The following is an 11,926-nucleotide window of genomic DNA, read 5'->3' on the forward strand; positions in this document are numbered from 1 at the left end:
GATAAAATATTTTGTGCCTGCAATCATATAAATGTAGAGGAAAGATAAGTTGATATTTGTAACAAAATCAGCAAGCGTTATTTGGTTTGACAATCATCTGTGTATATGGCCTACTCAAAACCCAAAATGTGCAGAAAAAATAAAATAGCAAAGATATGACGTGGATTCGATTTTGAGAAGAAAAAAGGCGCGACACTTTTCAAAAACTGTATGTTTATTTCTCAACTGATTTGTGTAAGGAAGGCCTTAATTATGAGAAAATTGACTTAGTTAAGGAAAATCGATGCCATACTTTTAACTAAGTCTTAATTCGTTACATGTGCATCTGCACAGCTCGATACAAACACTGTTATCCTAGCCGACACCAAGGGAAGACGCAGACGCAAGACGTTCTTAGATAACAAAACTTGGACAGGAACAACAGCCAGCAACTGCGCAGAAACATCACATGGTCGAAAGGCTTGGCGATCCGCTTGGGCCACCTGATTGATCGACCATATATGCCTTTAATTTAAACAAATGATAAATACGGGATACTGCTGCTGTAGCAATGTTTTTTGTCCTAGGGAATACTATAATACATTGACCAAATCACCAGAGAGTGACACAGCAAACCACATGAAGACATTAATTTTAATACACTGCACCAGATGTGCTTGTAGCAATGTGAGGACATATTTAACTTTCAGGTACTATCAACAATCTGCCTTCATACACAGACGTTTTATCACATAGAGATACATTATGCCTGTTGACAGGTAAGCTGAAAGTGGGCGTTGTATTTATAGGACCTGGATATTATATACCCATATCACATCAAGCTTTCTTTTATTGTTATAAAATTATATCAAAAAACATTGTGATTTAGTTTGGCGTACATTTGAGTTGTGAGGCTGCAGCAGACGGTAGCTAGACACCAATGGCGGGAACCATGTTTTCCAAACGTCTTATTCTAGGCGTGTTTTCTCGAGGCTTTTCACAGAAGGCAATTTCTCTGAAAATGGTGAGTGCACATTCTAAAGCCTATACTTAATGATAAATATATAGATATATTTTGGGTAAAACGGAAAAAAATAGATAATACACGCTTTGTTTTCACAGCTCCATGGGATCCACTTGGATATAAATGTTTAAAAGATGTGGACTGCAATGCACTGATTGAACAATACAACACTATGAATGTTTTTACAATATTTGAATTTTAAAGTAAATGAAATTTACATCACAAAATTGCCCAGAAAATAGCCAAGTAAATGCTCGTTTTCGAACTTGAGAAAAGCACTGCACTTAACGTTACACGAGAGATTGATTATACTCGATTATCCTCATATAAAAACCACCGATTTGTAGAAAAAAGTGCATTATAAAATGAACGCCCCACTTTGCAAAAATGGAGCCCCAGATCTACTCGTAGGTCACGTGGTACTGTGACGCAATTTGTCATCATCAGCTGGGCTACACACTGAAAAAATCAAGATACAGGTATGCTGAACGAAATTTGGCGATTAAGACCCCACCGTCGCTTCGCGATATGCCTCCGTGTGTTGCTGTGTGGGGTGGACTAATAAGGGGATGGGGGCAAGGGATCTGGGACCCATATATGTGTTCTTCCCATAGGATCCAGACTTGAAAAAAATGTGGACAGCATAAAAGTTTCACATTAACCAAACACTCGAGTCTTCGCTCTGATCACTTTTTAAAGGGACACGTAAGATCGAAAACCTTAGATTTTACGGATGTTGAGCACTGAAAATGTGAAGCCTGGACTATAACTTGGTGCTATATCTGTAGTGCCGTATTTTTTTCATAAGAAAGTAGTCATAACTTCTGTTTAATGTTGATGATCTTTGCCTGCATGGTAGCATGACACATGCCAACCAATCAACGCTTTAAAAACGCTTTAAAGGGAATCACGTTCTGAAATATATCTTTTGCTAACGGCTGTACAATTATAACCAAGACAATTTGCAAAGTAATAACTTAAAATGGCAAAGCTTTTAATTTTCAAACATGTGTCAATAGAATAACAAATGAAGACATCCATCCTCTTCTTTAAACTTGAAAAAACTTTTAAAAAATAATAAAACTATTTCTTTAATTTTTAAAAATATTTGCATTATATATGTACCTTGGTATTATGATTAAAATAGTTTCTTTTTATGAATTAACCATACTATTCTCGATTTTTGAAATGGAAACCACTTGTAAGGTGCATATTCTTAGTCGGCCTTAGAGGATGTCTCAAAATGGAGCTTAGTTACTGACTGATCAGATTGACGGTTCTCAACTTTGACTCTCATAACTGAGACACAATTTGAAATTATTACTTTCGATGTTTATTTACCTAATTGTCGTAAAACTGAATCACACATAATGTTAACAACTTATTTAAATATAATATATGGTACATGTATGACTAAATCTGCGACACTAATTTCAGACGCCTCATGACTACCCAATTGTAAAAGGATCGGAATACTGGAGGAGAAAATTGCGCACTTTCTTTAAGGCGATGGATGCAACCAGAGACGGATATATAACAAAGGAAGATTATGAATTCAGTGCACATCGTCTGGCAAGTTATATGGGCCTCGATGGTAACTTAATCTTGAAATGTTTTGATGAATAGCGTTATTTCAGTATGAAGAAAGCTAACGGCAATCAATATAAACGGTACATTTAATGTATATTTGACAAAATTAATACTTACCAATAACATATTATGATATTGGAAGACGCCATGGTTGATTGAACTGTATAGTCTCGGGTCTGTAGACGCAATTTCCAAAGGGGGGGGGGGGTTCTTTTTTTGAAAAAGTGGACCTTTTCCCATAAAAACGTCATGTCCCTATATCAAATTTTACCCAGAGTTGACCTTTTCCCAGCAAAAGGGGCGGTTCTTTCGAACCCCCCGAACCCCCCTGGCTACGGGCCTGAGTCTGGACTGTGTTTACACGTATTTCTTTCAGAAACAAAGGCAAAGGAGGTGCTGTGCATAGAAGTGTGGGAAGCATTTAGCAAAGATCCAAAGAATTCTGAAGTGTACAAGATATCCGAAGACGAGTTCATATCCAACTACCTTGATGTCATCAATACCAGTTTCCGTGACGCGCTTGTAGATTTTGCCAGTCGTGAATTCGATGTTTATGATCTTGACGAAGACGGTTTCATATCATCAAAGGAGCACAAAGCGTTTTTCTACAGTTGGAGAATTCCGACGGATTACTCGGCAGACACATTTAAGGCACTGGATACCGATGGCGATGGCTTGATAAGCAGAGATGAATACATCCAAGGCGCGGCTGATTTCATGTTTAGCGAAGATGAAAACAGCCCTTACAAAAATTTCCTGGGACCACTGTTAGAATAGGAAAATCACGAAACTTAGAATCAGAGGTTTAAAACACCCCTGGTATAGTAAACTTGAGGGCAAATGCAAGCTAAAAAAATGCAAGCGAAAACTATTCTCTGAAATGAATTAACATGATTGACCATGCATCTAATGTACAGGAGCACATGGGATGGTGAATATAACACAACAAAAACAAAGTTTGTGCTTTAAAAGTGTTTACTTTTTATTGCACGAATATTAATATATATATATACTTAAAAAAAACTGGGAAAACTATTTTTTAAAAGATTCACATATAACAACGCATTTAATTTACCATAATGGAGATATTACTCTTGCCATCGTCGTCAAAATGTAATTGCTGACCTGAAGCTGACATGTTTTGTATTTTTTAATTTGTACTTTATTTGTGACATTACTACATGTTTTGCACTCATTACAGACATCTCACGATAACCCGATTTTTAAGGGCTCGGAATACTGGATGGAGAAATTCTTTCGGACAAATTTAGGCGCGTTGCCAGCTATATGAACTTAAGTGGTAAGGTTTGGCATGCATTGATGATTGAATTGCGTATTTGCACTATCAAAATAACTTATGGCAGTTAATACAAACGATTATGATCTTGACGGCGACGGTTTATCTCCCCAAAGGATCATGGAGTGATCATGAAAACAATTTGTTATTTTGTCCCAACTGATTCGTGTAAGAAAGGTCTTGATTATGAGAAGCTAAGAAAATCAAAGCCCATAAATCAAAACATATATCGGTACAGCTCCATTCAAAAACTGTTGTTCAAGCATACACCAAGGGAAGACGAAGACACAAACTCCCATGACGTATGTGGATAAAAAACACAAAAAATTGGACAGGAACAACAACCAGCAACTGTGCAGAGACATCACGTGACCGAAGGGCTTGAGGTTCCGTTTGGGTCGAGCGTGATTTTCGTTTAATCAAATTATAAATTCTGGAAGCTGTTGCTAAAGCTATGATTTTTATGCTCATTTCGTCATCTCCATCGTTTGGGCCAAGCACGGCGCCTGATCGATCAACCATTTATGCCTTTTGTTTAGACAAATGGTATATTCTGGAAGCTGTTGCGATAGGAATGTTTTTTGTTTTTGTTCTAAGGGATACTATAATATAGTAAGTCACCAGAGAGTGACACAGCAAACTACATGAAGACATTTATTTTAGTACACTGCATCAGATGTGCCTGTAGCAATGTGAGGTCATATTAAACTTTCAGGTACTATCAACAATCTGCCTTGCTACACAGACATTCCGTCACGTACAGATACATTATGCCTGTTGACAGATAAGGTGAAAAGGATGTTGTATTTATATAACCTGGATATTATATACCCACATCACATCAAGGTTTACCTTTAGTTGTCATAAAATTATGTCAAAAAACCATTGTGGTTTAGTTTGGCGTACATTCGAGTTGTGAGGCTACAGCAGACGACAGCTAGACACCAATGGCGGGAATCACTTTTTCCAAACGTTTTATTCTAAGCGTGTTTTCTCGAGGTTTTACAAAGAAGGCAATTTCACCGAAAATGGTGAGTGCACATTCTAAGGCCTTTACTAAATGAACATATGTATAAACATATATTTTGGGTAAAAGGAAAAATGTAGAGAATTGACTCTTTGATTTCAAAGTGCCATTGGGTCAACTTAGGTATAATTGCATGTGTAAAAGATGTGGACTGCGCTGCACTTATTGAACAAATAGAGCGATGTGATTTTTTACAATGTTTGAATTCTTAAAGTTAATGGAATTTACATCATGTACATGTAAATGATAAAAATGCAAGTGTGATGGGTGCTTTGGATTCAATTTATCTATATTATGCAGTCTGGCGGGAATGGTAGTCTGCTAGGAACCATAGTCCGCAGGGGCGGATCCAGGATTATATGAAGGGGGTCCGGGGATGCGAGATAGACCCCCGGTTGGCGTGGGGTTCGGGACCTGCTGGTATTTTAGAGGGCGGACGGTGTAATTTGATATTGTTTAGAACTATAATTCAGCTAGTCAATATTCTAAATTCAAAAGGGGACGTTTTTCTTCAGAAATCGAAAGGGGGGGGGGGGGGTCAGGACCACCCTGACCACTCATCTAAATCCGCCACCGGTTCGCTCCCTATTACTTTGTACTGGTTACATATTCGATCTATTATACTAACCCCAACACTCCGACTAACTCTGGTATGCAGAAATCATATGGGATTTCCATTCCTAGGACTACCATTTCTGTCACAGCAGCATAGCCCATTAGCGACAAGCATAACATCTGCTTAAAATTGATGATCTTTGTCTGCGTGGTAGCTCGGCTCATATCAACCAACGAATTAAAAATGTTCTCAAGGAAAAATCACGTTATGAAATGTATCTTTTGGATAACCGGATGCCCAAACAAGACCATTTGAAAAGTAATCTCTTAAAATCGTAATTTTTTAATTCTTTGTATCAATAATAGAATAAATAAAGACATCCAATCTCTTCTTGTAAAAAAATCATTTTTTATAAATATTTGCATAATACGTGTACCTTGGCATTATGCTAAAATAGTTTCTTTTTATGAATTAACAAACTATTCACGATTTTTGTAATGGAAACCACTTGTAAGATACCTATACTTAGTCGGACACAGCAGCTACGTTACTGAATGATCAGACTGTCGTTTCTCATCTTGGAATCTCACAACTGAAACATAATTTGAAATTATTTCTGTCAATCTTTATTTACTTTGTGGTCCTAAAACTAAATCACACACAAGGGTAATAATTTATCTTAATCGAATTAATGCAATGACTACATCTGTGACACTTATTTCAGACGCTTCATGACTACCCAAATGTTGAGGGATCGGAATACTGGAGGAGAAAAATGCGCACTTTCTTTAAGGCGATGGATTCAACCAGAGACGGATATATAACAAAGGAAGAATATAAAATGAGTGCCCATCGCCTTGCAAGTTATTTGAACCTCGATGGTAACTTATGAACAGTATGAAGATCGCTAACGGCATAAAAAAAAACGGTATATTTAATAGAATTATTCGCAAAATAAATCCCCAACAATAACATAATATTATCGTGGAAGAGTCCATGGTTTAATTTTTTTTCAGAAAACAAAGCAAAAAAGGTGATGAAACATCGCGTAGATGTGTGGGAAGCGATAGGCAAAGATGCAAAGAATAATGAAGCGTACAAGGTATCCGAAGACGAGTTCATATCCGACCTGCTTGCTGTCATTAACACCACCTACCGTGCATCGTTTCCAGATTTGATCAATCGTGACTTCGACGGTTATGATATTGACGGAGACGGTTTCATCTCCCCAAAGGAGCACGAAGCGTTCTTCTACAGTTGGGGAATTCCGACGGGTTACTCGGCAGATGCATTTAAGGCACTGGATACCGATGGCGATGGCTTGATAACCAGAGATGAATACATCCAAGGGGCGACTGATTTCATGTTTAGCGAAGATGAAAACAGCCCTTACAAAAATTTCCTGGGACCACTGCTAGAATAGGAAAATCATGAAACTTGGCACTGATGGTCGAGTAAGAAGGGTGAAAGTGTCTTATAAAAATTATAGAGTGGGAGAAAAAGTTCATGAATACAAGGGTGCTAAGAATATTGAGGTAGAGAGATCTGTCAGAAGATTGGGTTTATTAATTCCCATTGAAGATATGTAATTGCTCTTAAATAATGATGCGACATTTTACGCAGAAAGCGGCGCACCTATCCAAATAAACGTTGCTCAATTCGTACAGCCCCCGACGAAACTACTAGTATATACATTCATGTATCAAATAACGTGTATAAGTTTGTATAGGATTGACCAAATGTATACAGCGGAAAACCATTGTTCCAAATATGGGCCTTTTTTATAAGAACCGATACGCATCCAGTCGGGGTAGTGGGAATGAGATATTCTTCATAGTCGTAAACTATTCCCTGAAATTAATTAACATGATTGACTATGTATCTGATGTACAGGAGTACATGGGGTAGTGAATAAAACGACAAAAACGAAGATTGTGCTTTAAAAGTGTTCAATTTTATTGCACGAATATTAAGATGAGTACTTCAAAAAGAAAAAAAGAAGTGGAAGACTATCTTTTAAATGACGCAATTAAAACTACGCCTTTCATTATCCCTAACAGAGGTATTATTCTGGGCTTCGTCGTCAAGAACTGATAAAAATACAACTATGCATAGCCGTTAAATGTACATGTAAATGACTGCTTGCTGACCTTAAGCCGACCTGTTGTGTAATTATTAATTTGTACTTTATATATGATATTTCTCAATCATTTGCACGCACGAATACTGGTTGAGAAAATTCAGCACTTTCTTTCCGGCAATGGATGTGCCCAGCGCGTTGCAACTTATACGAACTTAGATGATAACTCATTCTTGGCATGCATTGATGATTGAATTGCGTAATTGGATTATCATAATAGCTCTTGCCAGTCAAACAGTTATGATTTTGACGGAGACGGTTTTATATCCTCAAAGTAGCTTGAAGTGTTTTTCTACAGTTGGGGAATTCCCACAGAGCACTCGGCAGGTGCATTTAAGTCAGTTGTTATCAACGGAGATGGCTTAATAAGCAGAGAATAGTTCATTCAAGCAGGTGTTGATTTTTTGTTTGGCGAAGATGAAAACAGCCCCTACAATATGTTCTTAGAGCCACTTGCAAACGTTGCTCTTTCTCAATAATAAATTAATTTTTTCATAATGGGAATGAGGGATTTGGTTCAATAAGCACTTCTTAAATATTTTAAAGGACACCGAGTCATATGTTTACCGATGGAAATCGCATGTCTCCAGGCTTTAGTATGATATATCCTGTCGCTATGTATACGCAGATATAATGAGCATTATTTTACAAAGTTGTAATGTCAGCGGCTATAGCTGCTTCATCTGTTAATGGTAATGATAACTGTAATTACAATTACTGAATGGTACATTTTTCAAAAATAACCAACACTACCTATATTCCATATACGCATTTAGAAACTTTTTAAAGATACATGTATATGCACCTACATAATTTTAAACACACTTGCCTTAATTTTACCGATTAGATTATTTTTGAAACTTTCCCAAGGGGATATGTGACTTCTATTTTCATCTATTGCCATATTTTTACTCTCCTTCACGTTGAATTTCATATCTCATCATCATGTATTAATCGCGCAACAATAATAATGATATTCATCATTTTTACGCACAACTTTTTATGTTAACCCTGCCTTTGATTTTATCTGTTCTAGCATGGCATGGTTTCGGCGATTCTTTGAGCATGCTTTCTGGTATTTGACTCTTATGTCCAATTGTTTCATCAAGCAACATGCATTGTACATATAGTAGCAATTTTGTTTTAATGGAATCTGTATTCAAAACGCATATTTTCGGGGGCCATATTAAAAACTGATTTAATCCACATGCAGTGTGCAATATAACCGTGTTTTTGGTTTTATTTGCATGTCTAATGATTAAACATTCTGTGTCTGCAACCATACAACTGTATAATAACGAAAGTTCATATCTGTAACAAAATCAATAAATATTATTTGGTTTGACAATCATCTGTGCATATGGCCCACTCGAAAAACCGAAATGAGCAGAAAAATAATGTTTCATAAACGTTTTGTTATGTATGGATGACCTAATGTTCTAATCAGTAATCAGTAATAATCTGATTGGTGTTAAAATGCCTGATTATGAGAAAATGGACTAAGTTAAGGAAAATTAACGCCACACCTTCATCTAAGATTGTCTCAATTTGTAACATACAGCGACACAGCTCCATTCAAACAATGTTATCCAAGCCGTCACCAAGGGAAAACGAAGATGCGTGCGCCCAAAATGTTCTTGGTTAAACAACATCAAAAAGTGGATAGAAACAACGAGCAGAAACTGTGCAGAAACATCACGTGACCGACGGGCTTGGCGTTCCGTCTTGGCCATTGTTCGGGCCAAACTGATCGATCGACCATGTATGCCTTTTGTTTAGACAAATGGTTAATTTTGGAAGCTGCTGCGATAGCAATGTTTTTTGTCCTAGGAAATACTATAACACACCCACCAAGTCACCAGTGTGACTACATAAAGACATTTATTTTAATACACTGCGTCAGATGTGCTTGTAGCAATGTGAGGTCATATGAAACTTTATACACAGACATGCCACCACACCCATATAAATTATGCCTGTTGACTGATAAAGTGAAAACGGGTGTTGCATTTATATGACCTGGATATTATATACCCACATCACATCAATTTTTACCTTTGTTGTTATGAAATTATATCGAAAAGAGCATTGTGGTTTAGTTTGGCGTATATTCGAGTTGTGCAGCTGCAGCAGACGGTAGCTAAACATCAATGGCGGGAATCACTTTTTCCAAACGTCTTATTCTAGGCGTGTTTTCTCGCGGTTTTACACAGAAGGCGATTTCTCTAAAAATGGTAAGTGAACATACAAAAGTCTTTTTTAAATGTACAATTACATAAATTTATTTTGGGTATAAAACTGACCACTTCCCTATTCTGAATGAGGCCTTAAACTATCTTTGTCCTAAAGAGATTGACCTTAAAGCATTGCAATGATCACAATTGAATTTTACTAGTGACACTTAGACGTTAGATTATCATTGCAACTTTTCTTTTTCTTTTCTAGCATAAGAAAACGCACACTTATTACCTTGCGATTAAACCGAGGGCTTAATTGTTTCAGACAAAATGACAAAAGAGATAATCAAGATCCGTCTGAAAGCCTGGAAGGCGATCGTACAAGAAGAGAACGACGCTGAAAGCTCCAAGTTCTCTGAAGACGCCTACCTTTCCAACTTGCTCGCCGCCGTCAATACCGACTTCCGCGAATCAATAGTTGGGTTCCTTAGTGTTGATTTTGATTCCTTGGATCTTGACGGAGACGGTTTCATCTCCCCGAAGGAACACGAAGCGTTTTTTCTCCGGCTTTGGAATTCCGATAAAACATTCTGCGGATACCTTTCAGGTGTTTGATACCGACGGCGATGGCTTGATAACCAGGGAGGAGTTCATTCAAGGAGTGGTGGAGTTCACTTTTAGCGAAGATGAAAACAGCTCTTACAATTGCTTATTTGGGCCACTCATTGACTAAACAATTCTTAATGAACTTTTCAGTGATACAAACAAATGTAAATAAAGTCTGATCTTTCAAAAAACTACTGTGAGGGTTAGCCAGAAAACTTCTTATTTACTGCCTTACATACATTTTTGGGATATAGATAAATCTAATGTTCACTGATTAAATTCTTTATCATTTACACAAATGTCATCTTACTGATGGTGTCAGTTTTTCGAATTTGGACTAAAAAAGAAATGGACATCAGTTTCTCAAAATTCTCTTTGACCTGAGCACTCAAAAGCACCGTTAAACGCAAATTAATGACACAGCTTTGAGTATACTTTATACTTTATCGTTAAAAAGGCAAAATGAAACCTTTGTTCAATGGCGCATTGTAATAAGGCGCTAATAATTCGCTTACAAAACATTTAAACCAAAATGATGGCACGAGATTGAAGCTAATACACTTAATAAAAAGGTGACAATGTTTTATATTTTCGAGGGGGGGGTTATTGTTTTTAATAGGCAGATGCATAATTGAAAAATAAGGTGCAGATAAAACCTCATTTTCGGCACCATAAACCATTGACGGCGACCGTTTCATTTCCCCGAAGGAACACGAAGCGTATTTCTTCGGCTTTGGTATAAAACATTCTGAGGATACTTTTAAGGTGTTGGATACTGACGGTGATGGCTTGATTAGCAGAAATGAGTTGACTCAAGGAGCGGTGGATTTAGCTTTAATCGAAGATAAAAAAGCCCTTACAATTGCTTTTTCGGCCCACTTGTGAAAGAATAAGTGATAAATACAATGACACATGCAACGTCACGGTGTATGATTAGTAAACACAGTATTAAATACGATTTGCATGGAGATGGCATGCCGATGCAAAGATGGACATCAGCAGTAATAATAATAATAATAATAATAATAATAATGATGATGATGATGAAAGTTCAATAATAATAAATTTATTTAAAGTTTATTTTCTGCTTAACATACAGTTTCTTGAATAAATATTATATGAATCTTCAGTGCTTACCGAAATAATTCCTTAGCATATACAAACTGTACACAAATGGCATCATACCAATGACGTTATAAATACACTTTGGGGGTAGAAATTAATAATCGTTTTCTCAAATTTCTCCTTTTCCTGGGCACCCGGGTACACTGTTCCAATGTTAATTTAATGACAGCAGTAAGTACTTCAAAATCTTGCCAGCTATTTATGATAAAAAACTTAGTTCGGATTTTATAGTTAATAAAGCTAAAAATTCCTTTGTATAATGAAAATCTGTCAATCGGGGACAATAACTCCATATCAACAATATTTCAAGTATAAATATTTTGATGCGTCTAGAAAGATCTACATAATAGTTGTTGGACTGTAGTCAACAACTATTATGTAGATCTTTCTAGATGCATCAAAATA

The 11,926-nt window shown here is 36.7% G+C and overlaps 1 protein-coding gene across 3 annotated transcripts; it reads left to right on the plus strand.

Annotated features, from left to right (window-relative positions):
* The first annotated feature begins 880 nt into the window (after positions 1–880).
* LOC106156074 (sarcoplasmic calcium-binding protein-like) lies at positions 881–7,403 on the plus strand. 3 transcript variants are annotated; one of them, XM_087016274.1, is made up of 5 exons: positions 881–1,003; positions 2,441–2,597; positions 2,970–4,921; positions 6,198–6,354; positions 6,490–7,403. In XM_087016274.1, the coding sequence occupies exons 3-5, from the start codon at positions 4,838–4,840 to the stop codon at positions 6,894–6,896; spliced, it is 648 nt and encodes a 215-aa protein (XP_086872400.1). In that variant the 5' UTR covers positions 881–1,003; positions 2,441–2,597; positions 2,970–4,837; the 3' UTR covers positions 6,897–7,403. The 3 variants fall into 2 exon arrangements, with proteins under 3 accessions (XP_086872400.1, XP_086872401.1, XP_013386646.2); XM_013531192.3 differs by lacking the exon at positions 6,198–6,354.
* Positions 7,404–11,926: the final 4,523 nt, after the last annotated feature.

This window comes from Lingula anatina, chromosome 6 (genome assembly GCF_051362555.1).
Source record: "Lingula anatina isolate TDL-2025a chromosome 6, LinAna3.0, whole genome shotgun sequence".
NCBI lineage: Eukaryota > Metazoa > Brachiopoda > Lingulata > Lingulida > Lingulidae > Lingula > Lingula anatina.

Excerpts from the sequence above, each read along its gene's own strand:
- LOC106156074 (XM_087016274.1), top strand. The coding sequence starts at position 4,838 with ATGGCGGGAATCACTTTTTCCAAACGTTTTATTCTAAGCGTGTTTTCT. Across the intron at positions 4,922-6,197 it reads AGGCAATTTCACCGAAAATG|ACGCTTCATGACTACCCAAA; the intron begins GTGAGTGCACAT and ends CACTTATTTCAG. Across the intron at positions 6,355-6,489 it reads AAGTTATTTGAACCTCGATG|AAAACAAAGCAAAAAAGGTG; the intron begins GTAACTTATGAA and ends ATTTTTTTTCAG.